Below are 26,999 nucleotides of genomic sequence, written 5' to 3'. Positions count from 1 at the left end.
AAAACCCTGTTTGTTTCTCAGAGTCCATAGTCTCTCATGGTTCATCTCTCCCTCCAATTCCCCACCCCCCATTTTTCCCTTCCTTCTCCTAATGTCCTCCATGCTATTCCTTATGTTCCACAAATAAGTGAAACCATATGATAATTGATTTTCTCTGCTTGACTTATTTCACTTAGCATAATCTCCTCCAGTCCCATCCATGTTGATGTAAAAGTTGGGTATTCATCCTTTCTGATGGCTGAGTAATATTCCATTGTATATATGGACCACATCTTCTTTATCCATCCATCTGTTGAAGGGCATTTTGGCTCTTTCCACAGTTTGGCTATTGCAGACATTGCTGCTATGAACATTGGGGTGCATATGGCCCTTCTTTTCACTACATCTGTGTCTTTGGGGTAAATACCCAGGAGTGCAATTGCTGGGTCATAGGGTAGCTCTATTTTTAAATTTTTGAGGAACCTCCACACTGTTTTCCAAAGTGGCTATACCAACTTGCATTCCCACCAACAGTGTAAGAGTGTTCCCCTTTCTCCACAACCTCTCCAACATTTGTTGTTTCTTTCCCTGTCCATTTTTGCCATTCTAACTGGTGTAAGGTGGTATCTCAATTTGGTTTTGATTTGGATTTCCCTGATGGTTAATGATGATGAACATTTTTTCATGTGTCTGTTAGCCATTTGTATGTCTTCTTCAGAGAAGTGTCTGTTCATATCTTCTGCCCACTTTTTGACTTGATTATTTGTTTTTTGAGTGTTGAGTTTGAGAAGTTCTTTATAGATCTTGGATACCAGCCCTTTATCTGTTGTTTCATTTGCAAATATCTTCTCCCATTCTGTGGGTTGCCTCTTTGTTTTGTTGACTGTTTCCTTTGCTGTGCAGAAGCTTTTTACCTTGATGAAGTCCCAAAAGTTCATTTTTGCTTTTGTTTCACTAGCTTTTGGAGATGTATCTTGAAAGAAGTTGCTGTGGGTGATGTCAAAGAGGTTACTGCCTATGTTCTCCTCTAGGATTTTGATGGATTCCTGTCTCACATTGAGGTCTTTCATCCACTTTGAGTTTATTTTTGTGAATGGTGTTAGAGAATGGTCAAGTTTCATTCTTCTGCATGTGGCTGTCCAATTTTCCCAGCACCATTTATTGAAGAGACTGTCTTTTTTCCATTGCATGTTTTTTCCTGCTTTGTCAAAGATTATTTGACCATAGAGTTGAGGGTCCATATCTGGGTTCTCTATTCTGTTCCATTGGTCTGTATGTCTGTTTTTGTGCCAGTACCATGCTGTCTTGGTGATCACTGCTTTGTAATATAGCTTGAAATTGGGCAACGTGATGCCCCAGCTTTGTTTTTCTTTTTCAACATCTCCTTGGCGATTCGGGGTCTTTTCTGATTCCATACAAATTTTAGGATTGTTTGTTCCAGCACTTTGAAAAATGTCATTGGAATTTTGATCGGGATGGCACTGAAGGTATAGATTGCTCTGGGTAGCAGAGACATTTTAGCAATGTTTATTCTTCCGATCCATGAGCATGGAATATTTTTCCATCTTTTTGTGTCTTCTTCAATTTCTTTCATGAGTGTTTTGTAGTTCCTAGAGTATAGATCCTTTACCTCTTTGGTTAGGTTTATTCCGAGGTATCTTATGGTTTTTGGTGCTACTGTAAATGGAATCATTTCTCTAATTTCTCTTTCTATAGTTGCGTTGTTAGTGTATAAGAAAGCAACTGATTTCTGTGCATTGATTCTGTATCCTGCCACATTACTGAATTGCTGGATGAGTTCTAGTAATTTGGGGGTGGAGTCTTTTGGGTTTTCCACATAAAGTATCATGTCATCTGCGAAAAAAGAGAGTTTGACTTCTTCTTTGCCAATTTGAATACCTTTTATTTCTTTTTGTTATCTGATTGCTGTTGCTAGGACTTCTAGTACTATGTTGAACAATAGTGGTGAGAGTGGGCATCCTTGACGTGTTCCTGATCTTAAGGGAAAGGCTCTCAGCTTTTCCCCATTGAGGATGATATTCGCTGTGGGTTTTTCATAGATGGATTTTATGAACTTGAGGAATGTTCCCTCTATCCCTATACTCTGAAGAGTTTTAATCAGGAAAGGATGTTGTATTTTGTCAAATGCTTTTTCTGCATCAATTGAGAGGACCATATGGTTCTTCTCCCTCCTCTTAACGTGTTCTATCACACTGATTGATTTGCGAATGTTGAACCACCCTTGCATCCCGGGGATAAATCCCACTTGGTCGTGGTGGATGATCCTTTTAATGTATTGTTGGATCTTACTAGCTAGGATTTTGTTGAGGATTTTGGAATCCATATTCATCAGGGATATCGGTCTGAGATTCTCCTTTTTGATGGGGTCTTTGCCTGGTTTGGGGATTAAGGTAATGCTGGCCTCATAGAATGAGTTTGGAAGTTTTCCTTCTGTTTCTATTTTTTTGAAACAGCTTCAGTAGAATAGGTATTAGTTCTTCTTTGAGTGTTTGGTAGAATTCCCCAGGGAATCCATCAGGCCCTGGACTCCTGTTTTTTGGGAGGTTTTTGATCACTGCTTCAATCTCATTACTGGTTATTGACCTATTCAGGTTGTCAATTTCTTCCTGTTTCAGTCTTGGCAGCTTATAGGTTTCCAGGAAGGCCTCCATTTCATCCAGATTGCTCAGTTTATTGGCATATAGTTGTTGATAATAATTTCTAATAATTGTTTCTATTTCCTTGGTGTTAGTCGTGATCTCTCCCCTTTCATTCATAATTTTATTAATTTGGGTCCTTTCTCTTTTCTTTTGGATAAGTCTGGCCAGTGGTTTATCGATCTTATTAATTCTTTCAAAGAACCAACTTCTAGTTTCGTTGATCTGATCTACTGTGTTTCTGGTTTCTAATTCATTGATTTCTGCTCTAATTTTAATTATTTCTCTTCTAATGCGTGGCTTAGGCATCGTTTGTTGCTTTTTCTCTAGTTCTTTAAGGTGTAGAGTTAGTTGGTGAATTCGGGATCTTTCTATTTTTTTGAGTGAGGCTTAGATGGCTATTTATTTCCCCCTTAGGACGGCCTTTGCAGTATCCCATAGGTTTTGGACCGATGTGTTTTCGTTCTCATTGATTTCCATGAATTGTTTAAGTTCTTCTTTGATTTCCTGGTTGACCCAAACATTCTTGAGCAGAGTGGTCTTTAGCTTCCAAGTGTTTGAATTTCTGCCAAATTTTTTCCTGTGATTGAGTTCCAGTTTTAGAGCATTGTGGTCTGAGAATATACAGGGAATAATCTCAATCTTTTGGTATCGGTTGAGACCTGATTTGTGACCCAGTATATGGTCTATTCTGGAGAAAGTTCCATGTGCACTCGAGAAGAATGAGTATTCTGTTGTTTTAGGGTAGAATGTTCTGTAAAATATCTATGAGGTCCATCTGGTCCAAGGTATCATTCAAAGCTCTTGTTTCCTTGTTGATTTTCTGCTTAGATGATCTGTCCATTGCTGAGAGTGGAGTATTGAGGTCTCCTACAATTAACATATTGTTATCAATATGACTCTTTATTTTGGTTAACAGTTGGCTTATATAGATGGCTGCTCCCATGTTGGGGGCATAGATATTTACAATTGTTATATCTTTTTGTTGGATAGACCCTTTAAGAATGATATAGTGTCCTTCTGTGTCTCTAATTACAGATTTTAGTTTAAAATCTAATTTGTCTGATATAAGAATTGCTACCCCAGCTTTCTTTTGAGGTCTACTGGCATGGAAGATGGATCTCCATCCCTTCACTTTCAATCTGGAGGTATCTTTAGGTTCAAAATGAGTCTCTTGTAGATAGCATATGAATGGGTCCTGTCTTTTTATCCAATCTGCAACCCTGTGCCATTTTATGGGAGTGTTTAGGCCATTCATGTTGAGAGTGATTATTGAAAGATATGAATTAATTGTCATCATGTTGTCTGTGAAGACGTTGTTTTTATAGATTGTTCCTGTAAATTTCTGTTGTAGATCATTCTTGGGGTCTTTCTCCTTTTATAGAACCCCCCCCTTAATATTTCTTGCAGGGCCGGCTTAGTGGTCACATATTCTTTCAGTTTCTGCCGGTCGTGGAAGTTCTGCATCTCTCATCCATTCTAAATGAAAGCCTTGCCGGATAAAGTATTCTTGGCTGCATGTTCTTCTCATTTAGTACCCTGAATATGTCTTGCCAGGCCTTTCTGGCTTGCCAGGTCTCTGTGGATAGGTCTGACGTTATTCTGATGTTCCTCCCTCTGTACATAAGGAATCTCTTCCCCCTAACTGCCTTTAAGATGGTTTCCTTGGTTCTAAGATTTGCAAGTTTTACTATTACATGCCGGGGTGTTGGCCTGTTTTCCTTGATCTTAGGAGGGGTCCTCTCTGCCTCTAGGACTCGAATGTTTGTTTCTTTCTTTTTTTTTTTTTTTTAAGATTTTATTTATTTGAGACAGAGAGAATGAGAGAGACAGAGAGCACATGAGAGGGGGGAGGGTCAGAGGGAGAAGCAGGCTCCCTGCCGAGCAGGGAGCCCGATGCAGGACTCGATCCCAGGACTCCAGGATCATGACCTGAGCTGAAGGCAGTCGCTTAACCAACTGAGCCACCCAGGAGCCCCTGAATGTTTGTTTCATTCCCCAGATTAGGGAAGTTCTCAGCTACAATTTGCTCAAATACATCTTCTAGTCCTCTGTCTCTCTCCACTCCCTCCGGGATTCCAATTATTCTGACATTGGAATGCTTCATGGTGTCACTTATTTCTCTGATTCTATTTTCATGGATTCTGAGTTGTTTTTCCCTGGCCTCCTCTTTTCCTTTTTATCTATTATATTGTCTTCTAGGTCGCTTATTCGCTCTTCTGCCTCATTTACCCTAGCTGTTAGATTATCTAGATTGGATTGGATCTCACTGATAGCATTTTTAAGTTCTGCCAATTCACCTTTTATTTCTGCCCTTAGAGATTCTATGTTGCCATTAATTGATTTCTCCATTCTAGCCATTGTCCTCAAAATTGCTAGCCTGAATTCCATCTCCGACATCTTGGTTATATCTGCATCCATTTGTAAATCTGCAGCATAAGTCACCATCTCTGAGTCTTTTCTATTTTGGGGGCTCCTCCTCCTAGTCATTCTGTTGATGGGTGTTTGAGGGAATGTATAGAGTCCAAATTATTGACCAGAACCCAAGCAAGATGCACCTGTTTTCTTGGGACCTTAGAGTTGCTGGCCTCTTGTGTTCCCAGCCTGTCTTCTGTGGGAGGGGCCTGCCGCGCTGTTACTCAGGCAACCCTGTTTGGGTGGAGTTGCCCTGCCCCCCTGTGGTGGGGGATGGGCTCAGCGGGAATCAGTTTTTGGGGCTTTTATTCTCTGGCGGCTTTCCCTGGCGGCTTTCTGCGTCTCTTCTGTGAGTCAGAGCAGAAGAGACTGTTTCCAACCCTCTGCCTCAGAGCAGAGAGATTGCAGTCTGTTCTTCAGTGAGCTCTCCAGGCCACACTGTCTCCGTTTCTGTCCATGCTGCTATAAACTGCAGCGTCCTGGGTTGTGCGCCCCTCCGCAGTGCTCCCAGTCATGCCTCCAGGTCAGAGCAAGTCTCTGCCCTTTGTGCTTCTAAAACCACCAGCCGCTCCCAGTTCGTGAGCGCGAGACCCCGCCACTCCGGGTTCCCGCCCCGGGGGCTGCCCTAAAGTCCTTTCCCCGCCACTACCGGCCTGTGAGTCTACCCCGTCCCCCGCGCACGAAGCTGTCACTCACCAGCGATGTAGGATCCCCACGGCCGGGCACCCTCCCGCTGCCGTTTATCCTCCGATATCTGCCCGCAGAATCAGGGCTCCCCACTTCATACCTCAAAACCAACCGCCTGAGATATTCTGTTTGTAGAGATCCAGATCTTCTTACATCTCAGGCTGGTTTTGTGGGTGCTCAGAGTGGTCTGGTAGATATCCAGCTCAATTCTGGGGACCAGTTGAAATAGGGTCCCCTACTCCTCCACCATCTTTCCCCCCTCCTGAAATATAATCTCTTCTATCAACTTGTCTTTTTTATGAATAGTACCTTAGGCATATGGTTAATACAATTTATTTTACGAATAGATTTGTCAAAGTGCCAGAGTTTATTTCAGAAAGATGTACAGACAGAGAGGCCTAATAATCTTGACAATCTTTCATTTCTAAATTTACGGTGGTACCCTCAATAATGGCCTCCAAGTCAAAGTTCTGCAATCTAAAAATGACCAGCTCTGTTTATTAACTTTGGCAAAATGAAGCGTCTGATTCAGAACCAATCAATACTTTCAAAATAAGAAGGACCAACAAGAAAATATTAAGCTCCAATCCCCAAATGTTAACTCTGGCAGGTATAGAAGTGCAACTTTTTCTAAAAGCTTTCCTTTCCCAAGAGTATTCCTGGGGCCATCTAAATCTAAGAATATCTTTAAAATTCTAAAAATTTAATCTCACGTTCATAGCAGTATCTGGCATATGCTAAGTGCCTAAGAAATCTGAATACTGAATAAAACAGTTATTAAAAACGGGGATCTTGAAGAGATTGTCAGGATCATCCTGTCCAACCTCCTAATTTTCAGATGAAGGAAGAGAAGTCCAGAGAGGTTGATTCACTAGTTCCAAGCCACACAGCTAGTTATTGGCAGAGCTGGATCTAGAACTCAGGATTCCTGACCTCAAACCCACTTTGCCCAAAGGCCCTTTCTCAGCTTCCTATGTGCTTGGATTTCTAAAGACTGAAGAAGCCTGGGGCCAAGAGCTCAGACCAACCTTCCCTATGTGAACATATAGGCATATGTTACATTATGTATTAGGTTACATTACAGTGGGGATCTGCCTGGGTTTCATTTACTGGGAAGAAATCAGCTTGACTTTTCCCGAGAAAACTACCTTTAAAGTAATGTTACTTTAATCTGAAATGTTTTGTTAAAAACAAATTAATTAGTGCAGAAATCATTCCAATATAAGAGAAGCTAATTATAATGCCTTAGATTTGGATGGTTCTTTACTATTCATAAAGTGTGACCTATATTACCTGGTAGTTCTGTTCCTTTAAGTATCAACTGATTTGCTAGGTGTTAGCTGGCTGTTGGTAAATTAATTCTCAGTGGTGTTATAACTGTGAGAGATGAAGGTGTGGAACCTACTAATGATTCCCAGTGGGTAACGGGCTCCTCTTTGGTGTGGTCGAAGAAGAAAAGGGGGTAAGAGATGAGGCAGCATATCAGTGGAGAGACGGGGCAGGGGCAAGGCTACCTGACTCACCTCTATTTACCTATGTTCCAGGCCAGCCCACTCTCTTAACCTCAGTGCAGCCATAATTTATTTGAACAGGAGGTGGCTGAGTATGTACTTGACCTCAGACACCAAACACCCAAGTTTCCAAAACAGTAAATGGTGAAGTCAGCCTGGTATCACAGGCTTGCAGGTGAGCCCAAAGCTAAGGACAAGAGAAGCCCTAATCCAAGATTAGCTTCATCACCGAGGTGAAAGAGTTGAATGATGCCCAGAGTTGACCAGTTATCTCAGGAGCTGCTGCAGGATGGCAGGCCCTCCCTGCCCCACCGCTCTGCGCACACGGACATTACCTGCCTTGGCTGGTTGACTTTTGCTCCTGAAGACAACAATAATCGAATCACATCCAAGTAGCCACCTTGGGCAGCGAGGAAGAGAGAAGTGGCTCCATCCTGAGAGAGGTCAAAATGAAAGGGTTTGAATCATCTTTCACGTTTATTTTAAAAGAAATCCAATTAAAAATGCATCCATTTAATACAACTTTCCATTTCTGTCCCCCACTTTGTTTTCATATTCATGGTTAGTGTTTTATTCTTTGAAGAATAGTCTAAAATATCATAGTAAGTCAGGTGGAAAGGTAACACTTCAAAGAGTCTTATAAAGATAAGTTATAATAAATGTAATGACTGTTCACTCTACACAATCTTGATCATGGAGCTTATGATCCACCCCCTTGGCAGCAGCCTCCAGGCTTGTCCAAATAGCCAGTCATCATTTTTCTCTTGTCTGCACAGACTTCTCGTTAGCGGCCACCTGCTTTCATTGTGGGATCTTGGGGTTAACCCCCTTTTGATTAGTTTAACAAATACATACATTTAATATTGTTTTCCACTTCAATTCTTTTGTCAAGTAAGGGCTCAGTGTTAGTTTAAAAACAAACACAGAATAAAATCTATTAATAAGAACAACAAACAAGTCCCCCAAACCTGTTTGGTATGTTGTTGTTTTTTTTTTATTTTATTTTATTTTTTTTTAAGATTTTATTTATTTATTTGACAGAGAAAGACACAGCGAGAGAGGAACACAAACGGGGAGTGGGAGAGGGAGAAGCAGACTCCCCACCGAGCAGGGAGCCTGATGCGGGACTCGATCCCGGGACTCCAGGATCATGACCTGAGCCGAAGGCAGTCGCTTAACCAACTGAGCCACCCAGGCGCCCCTGTTTGGTATGTTTTATGAATCAGAAATAAAGGTGTCCTTTTAATTAGATCTTTCCTACCCCTTTCTCTTTATTGCCCCTTTATCCACGTTCCCCCAACACACCGTTTTTCCAAGCTTTGAAACAAAAGATGCTTCTAGAAAAACTGCCCTGGTGAGACTATCCATGAGCTTGCTCCCTGACAGCCAGGACACAGCAACTACACCTACAAACAACGAAGCAGTCCTGCAGAAAAGCTCAAAGCAAGCGCTTGCTTCCATTTTTCTTTAGTGTTTTTTTTTTTTTTTCTTTTTAAATGAGTGTCTATGTCTTCTGGGCATTTTTTTCTTAAAGACATGTCATTGGTAATGGCAGCAAAGACAGCAATTAGCTCAGAGCATGCATCCTCCCCAGATGCTCACTTCACATAGACAGCATTCACAGAGCGTGCTGAGCTTCATTATTTTTAGACCACAGTGGAAAACCCGAGCACATCCTAGGGGAAAACACCTCACTAACCCAGTTAATTACCACCCCTCCCATCAGGAACATTAACCACAAGTTAAAATACAAAGCGCTTTTCCCTGCAAGTCCAACCAGGTGGAGGGTGCTGGATTTCTGGTGGGTGTCAGCTGAGCTGCCAGACTCCTCTTAAGGCAATCATTAAAAAATTACTCAGCCTGTATAGATCTTTAAGCAGATGTTTGATATGGGGATGAAATGTTCAGCTGCTCCTTACTGTGTTGTCACAGAAAATCCATGGTGCTCTTAGCAGCTGGTAACTCTTAGAAATTTTCTAAAACGGATATCCAAGCATTGCAGTTTTTACAGCACCCGACACATTTCTTCTGTTCCTAGAAGCTTTCAGGAGTCATTGACCGGGGATCCTCCATGTTTCAATTGTTTTTAGTGGAAACAATTATATTTGGATGGTTTGGGTAAGAGTAAACATCTTACATAAAATGGAAGTTTCAGTGCATGAAATTTCTTGAGTCACTTCATAACAGAGAGGAATTTAGTACAGGAATGGGCTCTCCCCAAACTCTGCATTTCTAGGATGATGTGCCACCCTGGGTGAGCCTTTTGGATGGAATGTTATCTAACAGTACAACTATGCCAGTCAATCTGGATTGCTGACTATCAGTGGTAATGGGATGAAAATCACAACTCATTTTCCTTTTCCAAAGACTTGGGCTCTTCCTGTTCAACCACACACATACACACACACACACACAGAGACTCATTCATGCTCTCAGATATACTTCATTATATGCAGCCAAAGAAATAGCCAAAGCTGTAGACCCAGGTTCCTTAGACTTGGCCACCCATCAGAACCATCTGCTGCCCAGCTGTGCCCTCAGAGATTCCGGATTAGTCTGGAATGGGCCTGGAAGACCCCCCCTTTTTTTTTCCAGTTCCCTACATGATTCTAATGGCAGCCAGAGCTGAGAATCACTCTTTCAGACCTGAATCAAGTAATTCAGTCATTCAAACGGGAAAGCCACACGTTCAAATGGTGTTACAGATTTTGAAGTGCAAAAGGGTAATGCTCGTTGCTATGTACTTCAAAGAGGTCTCTGATGTGGCAGTCAATTGTGTAAACTCAGGAAAGGTGTGCAAATGGTAAAGTTCACATGGACACATCTCACTACTTGTCTGTGAAAGTATGGTGCCATAGTGCTAAATATCTGGCGGTGGGATAGCCTAAAATACGATTCCTACGTAACTGGCAGTAGGTTCTTTCACTCCTCATGAAGATACTCTATCAAGTCACTTCATCTCCTCATGTTTTATTTTTGTTGTTGTTGTTGTCCAAAACCAGGATAACATTTGCCATAAGTCCTTTGGAATGACAGTGACAATTAAAAGAGCCTTTAGGCAATGAGCTAATTGTTAATTAGCTGGAACAGACCCACACTCACGGTAGATGCCTCTTGAAGGCCGATGGTGTGCATGTACTTTACAGTTCTTCCACCACCCCAACCTCACTTCTCTTCCAAATAACTTGATTTCTCCTTCATGTGTGCTCTTCCTCCTGGGTAACTCTACAACAGGAGCATTATTTTGCTTTTCAGCAAGTCCATATGCTGGGCTGGTTATCTTATGGGTAAGTACGTGTCACATGATTTTTGAAGATCCTAAGTACATACATTATATGAATATTTCATATGTACAAGAGATTTAAGAGGGTAGAACAAAGATGGGTAAACAAGATTATGTGTTTCTCCACAGAAAAAGCTCATCTGGTTAAATCTTTTTCTTTGATGTCTCAGATTAAAGTCCTACTGTTCATTAAAAACATCTTTGAGTGGCGCCTGGGTGGCTCAGTTGTTAAGCGTCTGCCTTCGGCTCAGGTCATGATCCCAGGGTCCTGGGATCGAGCCCCGCATCAGGCTCCCTGCTTAGCGGGAAGCCTGCTTCTCCCCCTCCCACTCCCCCTGCTTGTGCTCTCTCTCTCATATGTCTCTCTCTGTCAAATAAATAAATAAAATCTTAAAAAAAAAAACATTTTTGAAGGTGGCATTTCCGACCTCTGAATTTAGACTGCAGTGCTGTGTGTGAGGAGGGGATAGGCAAGGGTCCACCTAACATGCCCTTGAAAATGCACTCACGTAGAGTTGGTCGTGGATGTTGGCTCCATGCTTCAGCAACGTCTCCACCACCCGCATGTGCCCGTACTGACTGGCAGCCAACAGGGCTGTGCCCCCATCCTGCAAAGTGGCAACACGTTAGAAAGGGTGCAGGCACATGTTTACCAAGCAGATGCTCCTTACAGAGGGAGAGCTTTGGAAAAGACTTACCCCATAGATAACAACAAACTCACTTTTCCTTTTTCATCTTGTTCTCTTTATATTCATGACAAGGTTCCTCCTAAAGGCATCACGTTGTACAGGTGGATGACTCGCTTGGGATACATTACAGTTACTGGACAATGTTATTGTGAGTAATTCCCCAGGTCAAATGCAGAATCATCTATTTGCCTCTCAATAAAGGAAATGAAGCATAGAAAGTCTGTGCCAGTCAGTTTTGTCTTGGAATTACCCGAATAGTCTCCTGTGTCTTCTGGCTAGAGACCCGCTTGACAAAGGCTGGCTTCTCCCTGTGGTTTCCCCTCCAGCTGCGGGCCTCTGAGATTAAGGTGATTTATGGATTAACCATCTGGGGCCATAGTCTTCAAGGAACAAGGTGTGCGTCCATTAAGAGTGGATAACTGCTGCACTGTGAGCCTCTCACCATCCTGCTTAGCGTTTTCCTTTGAACATGTGCCAGTTTGTCCAGATCTCTTTTAAAATGTGGGCCCTAGAACGGATCGGAGCCCAGAACAGTAGATGTGGTCTGACGGGGAATGGGACATTCCTTTGTTCCGTCTACTACTCTACTTTTATTTCGACAGCCTAAATGAGAATTAGCTTTTATGTCAACCACATCACACTACTGACTCACTGAGTCTGTGGTCAACTGAAACCCTTGATGGTTTTTCTCAGGTACTGCAGCCAAGGCATTATCTTTTCCCATCTACAGCTAGGGAGCTGTTTGTTTGGCTCTGTGAATTGGTCTGTGGATATCTGTCCTAATTGTAAATAATGCAGGAACATGTCATCTGGTTCTGAAATACAAATCATAACTCTAAGATAGTGTGGTGTCTAAATTTGGGGCATAGAGTGTTTATCCAAAATGCCTGCCCTCCGTCTCCCACCCTCACAGGGTCTGATTCTGATGAGGCCCAGAAACAGGCTTTCTGACCAGTCACGTGAGGGGACTGTGGTGTGAAGGTGTCAGGTGGGCCTCACTTGGAGAAACACTGTCGTAAGAGCTCCCTTGTTCACAGGCTGTGGCAGGGGGGCACTTGAGCTGTGAGGGCTGAGGCTGGTGGTGGGGGCCAGTATGGGTGGGGTGTGGGGCAACAAAAATTGCAATAGTAGCAATGAGCACCAACATTTCCAACTTTCGTTCTGTTGATTTTTCTCTTTGCCTAATGAGGTAAGAGAGTAGATAAAATATGGTGATTGTCATAGAAGAGCTGGTACCTTTTATTTTTATTGTTTTATTTATTTATTTTTTAAGTAGGCTCCATACCCAGCATGGAGCCCAATGTGGGGCTTGAACTCATGACACTGAGATCATGACCTGAGCAGAGGTCCAGAGTCAGACACTTAACCAACCGAGCCACTCAGGTGCCCCTGTACCTTTTACTTATTTACTTATTTTTAAAGATTTTACTTATTTGAGAGAGAGTGCGCGCGCCTGCATGCATGTGTGTGTGTATGTGTACAAGCAGGGGGAGTGGCAGGCAGAGGGAGAAGCAGACTCCCCACTGAGCAGAGAGCCCGATGTGGGGCTCGATCTCAGGACCCTGAGATCATGATCTGAGCCGAAGGCAGACGCTTTACAACTGAGCCACCCAGGTATCTTTGTACCTTTTTATTTTTAAAAACACATTTTGTGGGATATAACTTTAATAACGTTGAGAACAATTGTTGAAACAAAGGCAGTTTTGATGACAGGATCATATAAAAACTCAACGCCTCTCGACATTCTCTTCTTCCCATGGAAAGTTCTCGGACACCTGCAGTTGACCTAATGGAAACATTTGGAATTGCACTCTGGGCCCTGTGGTGCAGGGACAAAGGCTTTAAGCCAGCATTAACTTGTTAACCAAGAAGACTGAAGCAGCCATATGGTGCTGCATGATCATTCTGACTTAGTTAAAAGAGTTGAGATTTACATTTGTCGAACTTTCTATTTTTAGTTGTATTACTTTTATAATGACAAATAAAATGATAATATAAAAATATACACACACATATATTTTGGATTATTGTATATTATATTCAGCATGTATGGAGGCATGTGTACCATCCAATGGCACATTCAGAACAGACTGATCCTATCTGAAATTCAAATCTACTTAATAGCATCTTAACAGGAAAAGAAAAAAAAAACCACTGGAAACTCCCCTGATATGCAAATATCACATACAAAGGATTAAGAAAGCCTAAAAGATTCCAAGTAAGGCAAATTTCCAGGAATTTTTTTGGTTATGATTAGGCTCTAAATAAGTTGATAATTCCAAAAATGTTAAAGCAGTTCAAATTCTCCTACTATAAACCATTATCATGTAAAATGATATCATGAACACATAATTGATCTTTCTGCAACCTAAGTTTTCCTATCTGTGTGTTGAACATGAAGAATCAATGACTTCTTTAAAGGAAGAATCATATTTCCTTGCCCAACTATATAAAGTGTGATCATGTATTACATAGTTCAGTGAGGACATCTCAGAAAGTAAACTGCCTGTCAAATCGCCCTCCTTAGAAATCTCTCAGATTCACTAAGAGTGGCTTAAATACTTTGACAGTTCCTATGAGAGCACTGGGATTAACCTTGAAGTAAAAAAAAGCCCATGAAAACAGGGGGTTACAAAACACCTGCTACTGTATCCATCCTGATAACAAAAATTAGTGTCCCAAAGTAGAAAGCTACCAGTGCAAGACAGAATCTAAATAATTCCCCATAAAATTACAAACCCAGAGTAAAAATATCATTTTTTTTTTACTTTTTTAAATTAACATATGATGTATTATTTGTTTCATGGGTACAGGTCTGTGATTCATCAAAAAATGTCATGTTTTGAATTGATTCCCTAGGACTACCTCTGAGCCATTACAAGTAACTTTGTGAAACCCACCTTCTTAGGCTTGAAAATCTTATAAAAAGAGTGGGGCACCTGGGTGGCTCAGTCAGTTAAGCATCTGCCTTTGGCTCAGATCATGATCCCAGGGTCCTGGGATTGAGCCCCATGTCAGGTTCCCTGCTCAGCGGGGAACCTGCTTCTCCCTCTCCCTCTGCCCCTCCCCCTGCTTGTGCTCTCTCTCTCTTTCTTTCTCTCTAATAAGTAAATAAAATCTTTAGAAAAAAAAAGAGAAGCACAAATTCACACTATGGATGGAGAGACATGAATACTCATGATTGCTAACATTCTTCAACAGGGTATGAAATCAAGAAAGTTCTCTTACTTTGGTCCTAAATTCACTGGATGCTCCAAATTCAAAGAGAAATCTCACGACGTCATTATGTCCTTGCTGGGCAGCAAAGAACAGGGCAGTTGTACCTGACTAGGAGAGAATAAGCAGCTGGTTTTAAGACATTTAGTTACATTACATTTGATTTATACATTTGCAAACTAAACAAAATATCCTTGTATGTAAGCCTTCTAACATAGGAGGGGGCTACATTTGAACTGATTATATTCCTTGTTCAGAGAAGTGAGAATATGAAAGGAGAACTTTATTGTTGGTATAATGGGATGAATGGTGGACCTAAAAGGTATTCCTTGTCCTAATTTTTGGAGCTTGTGAATATTACCTTCTGTGGCATGTGACGTGATTAAGGATTTTGAGAAGAGGCACTTATCCTGGCTTATCCTGGTGAGCCCTAAATCAGTGACAACTGTCTTTATAACAGTGAGGTAGAGACCCATTTAACACAGAAGAGAGGAAGAAGCAATGTGACCACAGAGGTGGACATTAGGGAGTTGCGGCCATAAGTCAAGGAATGCCTGCAGCTACCAGAAGTTGAAAGAGGTAAAGAATGGGTTCTCCCCTGGGGCCTCCAGAGGGACACACCTTGAATCTTCTGGCCTCCAGAATCCTAAAAGTATAAATTTCTGATCTTCGAAGCCACCTAGTTGGTGGTAATTTGTTACAGTGGCCACAGGGAACTAACCACCATGCTTGCTAACATGGGCATTCATTCATAGAGGAAAGAATTCCAGCAGAGTTCTGGTTACAAAGTTAAGCACCCCAGAGTAGAATGAATCGAAGTAATTCACTCAAATGGATTCAAAATATTTCTCAAAAGAGGACACAGGAACAAGAAACAGCCTGGTTCCAAATTTTAAACCGGATCAGTGTTACTCGGAGACACAAGTTTTAGCATCCTCTCTTCCCAGCCATTTTTACAAGCCTACTCAAAGATTGGTAGCCAAATCGTTGTGTGATAGGAGCAAATTCATCATACTGCTCTTGTGGGCAATATATATTTTTCATATAAAGATGCTCATCACTCCAGTGCTTTGAGCAAGGATGAAGCTAACATTACGCTTTGCCAGGCACAGTGAGGAGAAACACCTTCCATGACTTACCCAGAAGTCTTAAAGTGGTAGGTTCTCACCCAGGTGGGAGAAGCCAGGAGGAGCAGGCCCTAAGGATTACTGATGACTCTGAAGCTTGTTCTTAAGTGTGTGTATACATGTGTGTGCATGTGTGCATGTGTATGAGACAGGGAACAATTAGCCCAACCATTGTGGCAGAACACAAGCCGATACCTTCCCAGTCATGACCTTCTATCTCAGGTTATGCCCCCAACCAGACGCTGCCCAGGGGAGGCACAGGGCATGTGACCATTCCCGGAGCCTTTCAGGAGTGATTTTCTCCTTGGTTCCCACAGAAACAAGTGGGAAGTATCCTCTTATTGCTTTCTTACGGTGGAGAACGTTGAGATCCAGAAACCTGAAGATGTAAACAGGTCTGGATGAAGAAACTTGGCTAGCATAGGAAAACTCTCATCTTAATAGACATTAAATTTTAGACACTACCAGAGATAATTTCTAGAAATTGTTTCTTCACTAAGAAAAAGGATTTTTCACTAAGATTTTGTGATATATTAATTAAAAAATCATATCATAGCAGTTTGAGTCAATTTTGGAACATACACGTACCATTAATCATTGTGCACATGAATGTGGCAATCTGTGGACAAAAGAACCAGACTTCAGTCTGGAATGTGAATAAAAGTCTTAAAAGCATGTGCTTTACTATTGTAACCCAGGGCTTCATGACAACTGCACACATAGTTCCTATCCCTGAGAATTTTAGCCAATATTGCTGGTTCTTTAGAGCAATGGTCTCTCTGGATCATTAGCCTCCTGTTCTTGCAAGCTCTGTGTACCTAGATAGCCACCCAAAGAAAACAATGACAGGTACTTTTTCAGGAAACAAAGTTTTTTGTTTGTTTGTTTGTTGTTTTTTTTTAGGAAACAAAGTATTTTGATATGGGTTAATTGGAAAAGTGGATTAAGAATGAACCCAGGTAGAAGCCTGCTATATGAGTAACTTCCATAGCACGGCTAGGTACTCTCTGATTGCAAAACAGATGAGGTGAGGCTGGGGCCTCTCTTTGGCAGCTCTATCACTGGAGGCTGACATGGCCTCGGGAAATTCAGGAGACCACTGGGAACTCACATAGCATCATTATTTGAGCCACACGGTTACCTCTAAATTGGGTACACTTTGGTAAGTCCTTGAGGGCCATTTTGTTCAATGCACAATAGTTTTCATATCCAAGAATATTAGTCGAGCAGTTGGAACCAAACAGATAAATATAAAACCATATAAACCATACATTGGCTGGAAAGCAAACAAATGTTCCTTTTCTCTCAGCTTTTCACAATTGTTCTGAAGATATTTTTGTGTGTGTTGAACTTGCCCTTCAGGATAAAGTTTTTTGAGTAAGCAGATCTAAATCATATTGTTTTTATTAGAGAAAAATCTGTCTATTCTTTAAAGTTATAATAAACCAAGACTGTGAAGCATAAAGGAAAAACAAAAAGATTAGGGTAATTTCAAACTATAATTCTAAATGGGCCCAAACATTTTCCTCCCAGAAGGAAATTAGCTGCTGATGTGAAAAAGGGCCTAAAACAATGCTCCAGTGTTGTGAAAATTGCTCAGAAGAATCTGTCTGTGAGATTGGATTTGCTATAGTCTGTATGGCTCCTCTTGATAGATCAGACTTGCTGGTCCAGGGCTATGGAGAACCAGACTCCAGATTCTATCCATCAAGTGTCACTCTTCCATGGTCCACAGCCAAGGTGACACCCAGAGGGGAAAGGGGAGGGACTTTACATGCCCCACGGAATATCCAGCCCTCACATCTGGGGTTTCCAAATTTGTTCCACTCAGAGGGAGCAGTCCAGCCTGGAAGATGGGGTGTACTGATTGATGAAAGTTTGGTTGATGACTCATCTTTTCTGAAACAATTGTAGGGCAGGCCCCCGAATAAGACTGGATCAAGGAAAATCAAGAGCTCCAGTTTGGTTTGGAGCTTGCCCCAGGATGCCATCTTGGGTCTGAGTTAGTGTGGACTGAGAGGTCAAATTCACTTTAGGGATGACCTAGAGGCCCTAGATCAGCTTGGAAATAAATGGACTCCCCTCAGATCAGACTCCCAAAGTATGTTAAAAGGCCCAGCCTCCCACCACTCTTCTTCATTGGACCAAGAATGGATCCTCTAGCCAGACTGAACTCCCAAGATGGCTTTTGAATGAAGCATAGGGACAGGCTCACATTTTAGTTCAATGTTCACCACATGGCCTTTTTGGGGAGAGCTTATTTAATATGTGGCCAATCAGAGAAGTCCTTTGAAATCATGGTTTGACGAAGAAGGCTGAGAGAGTCTAGCAAGTGAGCCTCATTCAGAATAGGTTGGTGACCCAATCCTTCTAAAAATACAATGATCTCTGTGAAAATCCTATAACTTCTATAGTACCTCATCCCAAGGGAAGAAGGAAGACCTGATTTAAGCTTGGGAGGAAATGTAGGAGTGCTTAGGGAATGTGGTTAGAGGTTTGGTTACCTCAGACTACAACACATGCTTGAGAACATTCATTCAATTGAAGTAGAACCAATGGTCCATTCCTGGGCCTTATTTTAGGCACAGTAAAGTCTGCAATCTGGGCTTCATCATCATGTAGGAAAAAAGCAATGATTACTCTTGTCTTCCTTACCAATTCACTACTGTAAAAATTTCGACTCTCTGTCACCTGGGTCATTCTTATTCAAGTGTAAACCTCACCTACCTCTCTCTGGAGATTGATGTCTGCTCCTTGCAGAACCAGTTCCCTCACACAGTCTATGTGACCAGCATAGGAGGCGACCATGAGGAGCGTGGTGCCATGCTAGATGGAGGACAGACAGATAACGGTTAGGCCATCATATGTCAGAGAGGGTCCTGGAGAAGAGGCTGAAGGGATCTCAGGTCCACTCAAGACACGTCTAAGTGCAAAATTTCCCACAGTAATAAGTGTCTCATGAATAACCTTATAACGCAGAGTAGACAAGGAAAAGGCAAAGCAACAGATTGCTGAGGGTGGAGTTTTCAACTTAAAAACTCACTTAATTCCATTACCTTCAGAAATGCAGTCCAAGTGAACTATGATTACTGCATTTTAAAGCAGTAGGGATATAATGGTCTCATTTTATGATTCATATTAAATGATTCCTGAGCCCAAACACACTGCTTTTCATGTAAAAAATGGGTTAAGTGGTAGCTGTTGGTTTTCTGAGTTTAGAAGTCTTTATCTTAAAACTGATTCAGGTAAAGATGCAAGGTACCTCAATGAAATGGGAAATCATAGTAGTCAGCCAGGAGCCCAGGGGTTCACGTCGGCCTCTATCATCAATTAACTGTGTCACCTGGGGGCAGGTTGCTTATAATTCCTGGGGCTTAGAGTTTAATTTACAGTTGTTTTCGAGGGCTTGGAATTGTGATCTTGACCACTACCCCTGCATATGCAGCAGCCTGCCTTTCTAGGGTGGACCAGAGGGAGAGAGATGGTTCTGCATAGGAGGAAGGCTTGCTAGGTACAGGGTAATAAGTGACTCTTACAAGCCTCATTTTAATTTCATTGGTGGCATTCTGTAGGAAGGCAGTAGAATTGAGTGGTCACTGACACTATGATCTTGGGCTAGTTATGGAACCTTTCCAAGGCTCACCCTCCTCATCTGCAAAACAGGGAATAATAAAAGCATCTGCTGGATTAAATCAAATGGGTAAACGAGATAATGCAGGCAACGTGCTTAACATAGTAATGTTAGATATTAATTCAGTAAGTGTTAGATATGGAAATATTATGATACTTCAGTAAATGTTAGGTTTTCATCTGGCTTTTGTTGATTTTTGTGAATCTCAATACTAATTTTGGGGGGCGCCTGGGTGGCTCAGTTGGTTAAGCGACTGCCTTCGGCTCAGGTCATGATCCTGGAGTCCCGGGATCGAGTCCCGCATCGGGCTCCCTGCTCAGCGGGGGTCTGTTTCTCCCTCTGACCCTCTCCCCTCTCATGTGCTCTCTCTCATTCTCTCTCTTTCAAATAAATAAATAAATAAATCTTTAAAAAAAAAAATACTAATTTTGGAAAAGTCTTGTTTGCTATGTATGAAAAGTACAGGTAGAGTAAAAAAAAAAAACAAAACTAATGGCTTCATAGAAGTGTTCTATGACATTTTCTCTACTTCCATGTGACCGCATTTGGTATTTGAATGTTAGACATTCATTAGGCTGTACCATCCATTATTGAGTTGAACACCTTCCTCTGTATTTTCCAGGATTAGAATGGCATGTGGAAGCTGGTATTACTAACTTCCTCCTGAATGTGAACAATTTTTATTTAGATTGCAGATAGAAGAATCTTTGATTTAAAAACCCATCTGGAAGATTGCTGGGAAGATAGCGAAGTAGGAGGACCCTAAGCTCACCTTGTCTGATAGATACAATGGGAGTATCAATAGATATACAATGGGAGTTACAACAGATGACACTCTCATCAGTGTTAAGTAACCCAGGAAACGACCTGAAGACTGGAAGAACAAAGTCCATAACTAAAGGTAGAGAAGAGGTCACACTGAAGAGGGTAGCAAGGGCAGAGATGCAGTGGGGAGGTGAACGGACCACTGCTGTATGCAGGGAGAGGGGGGTTGGGTGGGGAGGGAGCTGTGGAGAAGGGAGGGAAACAGATAATTACACCGGAGAGCCCACATGGGGGCAGATGAATCCCCATAATATTTGGTTCTGAAAACTAGAGGAGCCAAATTTCATGAGTTCTTACAACCAGCAGGACTTAAAGCCTGGAATTTTATTTTTATTTATTTTTTAAGATTTTTATTTTATTTTTAAATTTTATTATTATTATTATTTTGAGAGAGAGAGAGAGTGTGGGGGGGGGGGGACAGGGGAGGAGGAGCAGAGGGATAGGGAGAGAGGGACGCCTGGGTGGCTCAGTCAGTAAAGCCTCTGCCTTAGCTCAGGTCATGTTCTCAGGGTCCTGGGATTGAGCCCAACATTGGGTTCCCTGCTCAGCAGGGAGTCTGCTTCTCCCTCTTATGATCCTGAGATCATGATCTGAGCTGAAATCAAGAGTTTGATGGTTAACTGACTGAGCCACCCAGGAGGCCCTAAGATTTTTATTTTAAGTAATCTCTACACCCAGCGTGGGGCTCGAACTCACAACACCGAGATCAAGAGTTAAACATGCTCTATTGACTGACCCAGACAGGTGCCCCTGGAATTTTAAAAAATCAGTGGCTCAGCTCTGGGAGAGGATGGAGGACAAGAGGAAACTGAGTCCTTATCCTTAAAGAGATAGCACCACAAAGAGCCCACAGATACAGCACAGAAGCAGCAGTTTAGGGAGAAGCGGGGGCACAGCGCGGTGGCGGGAGACACCCCCGCCCCCTTCGGAGACGCAGGGCTGCGCTTGACTCTCACAGCCTCGGTCACCCGCTCAGCTCCCTGCCCTAGGCGGGGAGGCCGGCTTGTGGGGGTTGAGTGGCCCGAGCTGAGGGCGCGGAGAGCTCAGGGCGGCGACGACAACGGCGTTGATATGGCTGGTAACAACGGCCTCAGCAGGCGGGGAAGATGAAAGGTAGCCGGATCGAGCGGGGAGATGTGACACCACACAATATTAAACAGTTGAAGAGATTAAACCAGGTCGTCTTTCCAGTCAGCTACGATGACAAGTTCTACAAGGATGTGCTGGAGGTTGGCGAGCTAGCAAAACTTGCCTATTTCAATGATATTGCAGTAGGTGCAGTATGCTGTAGGGTGGATCATTCACAGAATCAGAAGAGACTTTACATCATGACACTAGGATGTCTGGCACCGTACCGAAGGCTAGGAATAGGAACTAAAATGTTAAATCATGTCTTAAACATCTGTGAAAAAGATGGCACTTTTGACAACATCTATCTGCATGTCCAGATCAGCAATGAGTCGGCAATTGACTTCTACAGGAAGTTTGGCTTTGAGATTATTGAGACAAAGAAGAACTACTCTAAGAGGATAGAGCCAGCAGATGCTCATGTGTTGCAGAAAAACCTCAAAGTCCCTTCTGGCCAGAATGCAGATGTGCAAAAGACAGACAACTGAACAAATTAGAAATGAACTTTCTTGCACTTGCTTGTCGCCAAATAAAAGAGAGGCCCATTGATTTTTTCCCCCCTCTTTCTTTTCCCCCTCCCTTCTTGTTCTTGTTTGTCCTCCTTTCTTTCTTTTTCTTTCCTCTAAAAAAGGTTTAATATTTCCAAGGACTTTAAAATTAATCATGTTTGGATTGTTTTAGTTTTCTTATTTTTGTGAGGTGGTTTGATTGTAGGAAGGAGGAGGTATAGATCTGTTTGGTTTCACAGTTAAGATATATATGGTCCCAAAAATTTGGGTGTCAGTGTCAATTTTTTTTTTTTTTAACGTCCTGCTTTCACATTGAAGGGCAGAGCCTACAAAATGTTGTATATACCAGAAGACAGAAAGAAACAGCAGCAATATCTTGTTCTCTAATTCAAAGACAAGTGTAGTGTGTTTGTGGTACTTTGGGTTTTTCAAGACTGTGGGATACTAATCCCTAGACATTGCCTTCACTCCACCTTTTGTCCTTCTGAGTGTTGTCTCAGGAGTTGGACCATTGTTATCCTTGTAAGAAGTACTAAGCTTATTTTGTTTTTTTAAGCAGTTATTTCTTTTCTTCCTCGCTGAGGGTGGTTGGGACAGTTTGGGTAGGTAGTGTTTTACTTTGGTCTCAGTATTTGAGTTAAACTGCTTTTTGCTAATGAGTGGACTGGTTGTTAGCAGGTTTATTTTTCCTCCTGTTGATTGTTATTAGTGGCATTAACTTTTAGAGTGTGGCTGGTGAGATTAATTTTTTTTAATATCCCAGCTAGAGATATGGCCTTTAACTGACCTAAAGAGGTTTGTTGTGATTTACTTTTTTTTTCCTGTCCTTTTTCTTCAGTAAACCCACAATAGTTAGTCTAACCTTAAAAATGGGAGTTGATGTCCTTATAGGTCAATACCCCTAAAGATAAACCTGAAGCAGGTATTGTCTCTTGGACATATTAAAAAAAACCTAAAAGGAAGCTTAGATGGACTCGTGGCACAATAAGTGCATTTAATGTCAGCTAATGTAGACTGTTAAAAGCGTGGCCACGGAGCATTTGATTATATAAGAAAGAATATCTAGACAGTATTTTTGAGAATAACATAGCTGTGCTACTGCTTATCTGTTGGAGAACATCCCAGATTTGCTTATTTTCTGTGCCTGTGATAATGAGTTTAAGGATTTGGGGGAGGGGGAATTGTTAAACATATTGCTTCCGTTCTTGGAAAAGTAGAAGTTCAGAAGTGTTAATAATGTAAATGTCACTGTGACCTCCTCTACTGATGGGACTGGTTTATGCCAGATCATTTTCTGGCACATAGGGAGTTGATAACTTTGGACAGGTTGATAACTTTCTGTAAGATAGGAGACATCTGAAATTTTCATGTTTTCCTCCATAGCCCCTTATCCAATATTTAAAATTTTCTAGATTGCCAATACTGGTGGCCCATGAAATGTTCTCATTAGACTTTAAAACAATGCACGGGGCTTGAATTTTCTTGTCATTTGACTTTAAAAGGAAGTTTGACTCATAATATTTATCCTTATGTAAATTCTGGTAATAGAAATCTCATCTCTCCAAATATGTTAAATGACAAAATTATTTTACACAATGTTTATGCACATTTTATAATCTTTTTTGAGAATGTGAAAGTACAAAGTACAATAGACTTCAGCAGTCTTAATTGAGTGCCAAGAGTAATACAGGAAAAGGAAGATAGTTGAATGAGTTTATAGGATTTGAATCTTAAGATAGTAAAAATGGTTTCTTGGGCATCAGTTTCTTCAGCAGTCCAAATATAAGCTTAGAAAAAAAGTTAGCATTAAGCACCTTTACCTTCATGGATAAGCTTCAGCTTGCTCTTGCCAAGAGAAGAGTGCTTGAGTTACAGAAGGCATACCTAGTTTGAGGAATTCAGCCTTTTTGTAAACTTCCAGATATCAGAATAGATTTTGGTATATAAGTGAGTTTTCTGAGATGACACTGCCTCTATTTCTATAACCATTTCACCAGGACTATCTAATCAGTCCTATGAATGTATCCCTAAGTGTGGTTATTGAAAACTGAATAGCTGCCTCATGACAATTAAGTACATGTTATTTAAGGAGGGGAAAAAAAATAAATTTTGAATTGCGTATGTAGGCTCCCTATCATTATAGTTTCTTTTTCCACAGTAGACAATGACTTTACCTAAATTGTATGTTTGAAAAGGCTTGTCGTACATCAGACTTGTTTGGAAAGGGTTAATTGTCCTACATCAAACTTGTATTAAGTAATTCCATCCATTTAAGGAGGAGGAGGATGTAGAAGCTGGGCACTAGTTCACATGCCTGTGAGTCAGTAAAGACTCAAGTAATGTCCCATGTTGAGTTGGTTATTTTGGAACATAAAAATTGTTGAGGTAAAACAATTAACTGGAAGATCAGAGGATATATCCATCGTATTTTTTAGGACAGATAGTTTTTACTATAGGGCAAATAGGTAAAAATTATCCTTATGGTAATTGCATTTAGGTTCTAAAGAAAAGAATCTCCAGAGAAATCTATGCAATATATAATTTGTCCAGACTAGTTTTCATTTGGGGAAAGAAGTTCTAAAATATCCCCAAAGCAGTTTACTCATCAATTGAAAGTCCTCCAAAAATAGAACTATTGGGAAACCGTGGTTTGTGGGGTGGAAAAGAAAAGCTCCCTCAGTTTTTTGGAGGGAATGACTTAAAAATACTTAAATGGCTAAGTTTACTTGGTGTAGTTAAAAATTAAACTTGTTGATTTTAACATTGCTGTTACATCTGAAATAAACTTATGTGATGTTCTGGTAGTAAAAAAAAAAAAAAAAAAGCAGCAGTTTAAAAAATGCCTGGCGTGTATGGGAGGGACATTTGTTTACTAGTCTCGGAGATGTGCTGGAGGGGCAGCGATCATTGGAAGACTTCTCTAGGAACAAAGGAGCCGGTAGGCACCATTTCCTTCCCCTGCCCCCCAGCAGAAACACACGACCACCTGCAGGAACCAGCACAGCACGGATATTCCCTACCTAACTGGCTAACACCACTCCCCGCTTACCTAACACCTGGGCATGTTGCGGCTCTGCCCCCTCCAATGTGCTCTTGGCTGGAGCCCATTCAAACCAGGGCCATAAGCCTGGTAGTGTGCAGGCAGCCCCAACAAGGGTCAGCACCACTCCAAAGTGACTCCTGCCTTGGGGAGAAGGGAAGATAACCACACAAGCAATCATACTGTGGCCCCAGCAGTGGGCTGGGTGCAGACAGCTGGTCTGATTGTAGGCCCCGCCTGCCAATGAAAGCTTCTCAAAGGGCAACACAGGGAAAGCACCCTGCAGTTTGGTGCTCCTGCATCTCTGGCAAACACCTGGTCTGACTCAACTCAAGCCCAGGGTGGCCCCAGACTGGCCCACTAACACCACCAGGACCAAACACTGCCCAAAACAGCAAGGAGAGCCACTGCAGGTGCCTGAACTGAAGGGAAAAGTGGCTCAGCCACAACAGCAGGGCACACAACACACATGGGAGACCCCCTAAAGTGCCAGGTTCTGGGGAACAGGGGACACTGCAACACAGGGCACTACAGGACCTCTTCTTCACAAGGCCACTACTTTCAAGAGTGGGAGACGTAGCTGACTTTCCTACCTAACACAGAAACAGACACAGAGAATTAGACAAAATGAGGAGACAGAGGAAAATGTCCCAAATAGAAGAATGGGACAAAACCAGAGCAACAGATCTAAGCAAAATGATATAAGTCATATGCCTGATAGAGAATTTAAAGTAATGGTCATAAAGATACTCACTGGACTTGAGAATCTCAGGATCATGAGATCGGGCCCTGTGTCAGGCTCTGCACTGGGCATGGAACTTATTTAAAATTCTCTCTCTCCCTCTACCCCTCCCACTTGTGCTCGCTCTCTTTCTCTCTCTCAAATGAATGAATAAATCTTAAAAACAAAAACAAAAACCCAAACAACAAGACCCATCTATCTAGTGCCTACAAGACTCATTTCAGACCAAAAGACAACTGCAGATTGAAATGGAGATGGATGGAGAAACATTTATCATGCAAATGGATGTCAAAAGAAAGCCTGGGGAGCAATTCTTATATCAGACAAAGTAGACTTTAAAAAAAAGACTATAACAAGAAACAAAGAAGGATACCATATAATAAAAAAGAGACAATCGAACAAGAAGATATAATAATTGTAAATATTTATGCACCCAACATGGGAGCACCCAAATATGTAAGATGGTTAATAACAAACATAAAGGAACTAACTGAGAGTAATACAATAAGAGTAGGGGACTTTAACAGCCCACTTACATCATGGACAGATTTATAAAAACAGAAAATCAACAAAGAAATGATGGCTTTGAATGAAACATTGGGCCAGTTGGGTTTAACAGATATAGTCTGAATATTCCATCCTAAAACAGAATACACATTCTTTTCAAGCGCACATGGAACATTCTCCAGAATAGATCACTTATTACACCACAAAACAAGTATCAACAAATTGAAAAAGATTGTAGTCATATTATGCGTCTTTTCTGACCAAAATGCTATGAAACTAGAAATCAACCATAAGAAAAAAAATCTGGAAAGAGCACAAATACATGGAAGTTAATAACATGCTACTTACAAATGAATGGGTCAATGAAGAAATCAAAGAAGAAATTAAAAAAATACATGGAGACAAATGAAAATGAAAACACAAAGGTCCAAAATCTTTGGGATGCAGCAAAAGTGGTTCTAAGAAGTGAGTACACAGCAATATAGGCCTATCCTGAGAAGAAAAATCTCAAATAAACAACCTAACCTAACATTTAAAGGAGCTAGGAAACAACAACAACAACAACAAAACCAGTAGAAGGAAGAAAATAATAACGATTAGAGCAAAAATAGATGATATAGAAACTAAAAAAACAACAGAACAGATCAATGAGCTGGTTCTTTGAAAAGATCAACAAAATCGATAAACTTCCAGCCAGACTCATCAAAAAGAAAAGAGAGGATTCAAGTAAACAAAATCAGAAATGAAAGAGGAGCAATAACAATGAACACCACTGAAATACAAATAAGTCTTTAAATTCCTAGAAATATATAACCTTACCAAAACTGAATCAGGAAGAAATAGAAAATTTGAACAGACCAGTTACTAGGAATGAAATTAAATTGGTAATCAAAAAACTCCCAACAAATAAAAATCCAAGACCAGATGGCTTCACAGGTGAATTCTACTAAACATTTCAAGACATATTAATACCTATTCTCAAATTATTCCAAAAAAATATAAGAGGAAGGAAAACTTTCAAATTCATTCTGTGAGGCCAGCATTACCCTGGTA

At 41.3% G+C, this 26,999-nt stretch overlaps 2 protein-coding genes across 6 annotated transcripts in view; one reads left to right on the top strand and one right to left on the bottom strand.

Moving 5' to 3' along the window:
* The window catches only part of ANKRD29 (ankyrin repeat domain 29), a 66,747-nt gene that overhangs the window by 22,510 nt on the left and 17,238 nt on the right, over positions 1 to 26,999 (bottom strand). For all 5 annotated transcript variants that reach the window (XM_034995906.1, XM_034995907.1, XM_034995908.1 and 2 more), the window contains 4 exons: positions 18,292 to 18,390; positions 14,450 to 14,548; positions 11,042 to 11,140; positions 7,585 to 7,683 (listed from right to left, as the gene is read on the bottom strand). In XM_034995906.1, coding sequence (XP_034851797.1) covers positions 7,585 to 7,683; positions 11,042 to 11,140; positions 14,450 to 14,548; positions 18,292 to 18,390 — 396 coding nt within the window. The remainder of the gene's footprint in view (positions 1 to 7,584; positions 7,684 to 11,041; positions 11,141 to 14,449; positions 14,549 to 18,291; positions 18,391 to 26,999) is intronic.
* On the top strand, positions 21,049 to 21,697 carry LOC118004533 (N-alpha-acetyltransferase 50-like). Its single transcript, XM_034995910.1, has one exon. It carries the CDS (start codon positions 21,127 to 21,129, stop codon positions 21,634 to 21,636), a length of 510 nt encoding a protein of 169 aa, XP_034851801.1. The 5' UTR covers positions 21,049 to 21,126; the 3' UTR covers positions 21,637 to 21,697.

This window comes from Mirounga leonina, unplaced genomic scaffold (genome assembly GCF_011800145.1).
Source record: "Mirounga leonina isolate KUSES-001 unplaced genomic scaffold, KU_Mleo_1.0 Mir_93, whole genome shotgun sequence".
In the NCBI taxonomy this organism is placed as follows: domain Eukaryota; kingdom Metazoa; phylum Chordata; class Mammalia; order Carnivora; family Phocidae; genus Mirounga; species Mirounga leonina.
The sequence above is the reverse complement of the archived record's forward strand: the minus strand, read 5'-3'. Positions and strand labels throughout refer to the sequence as shown.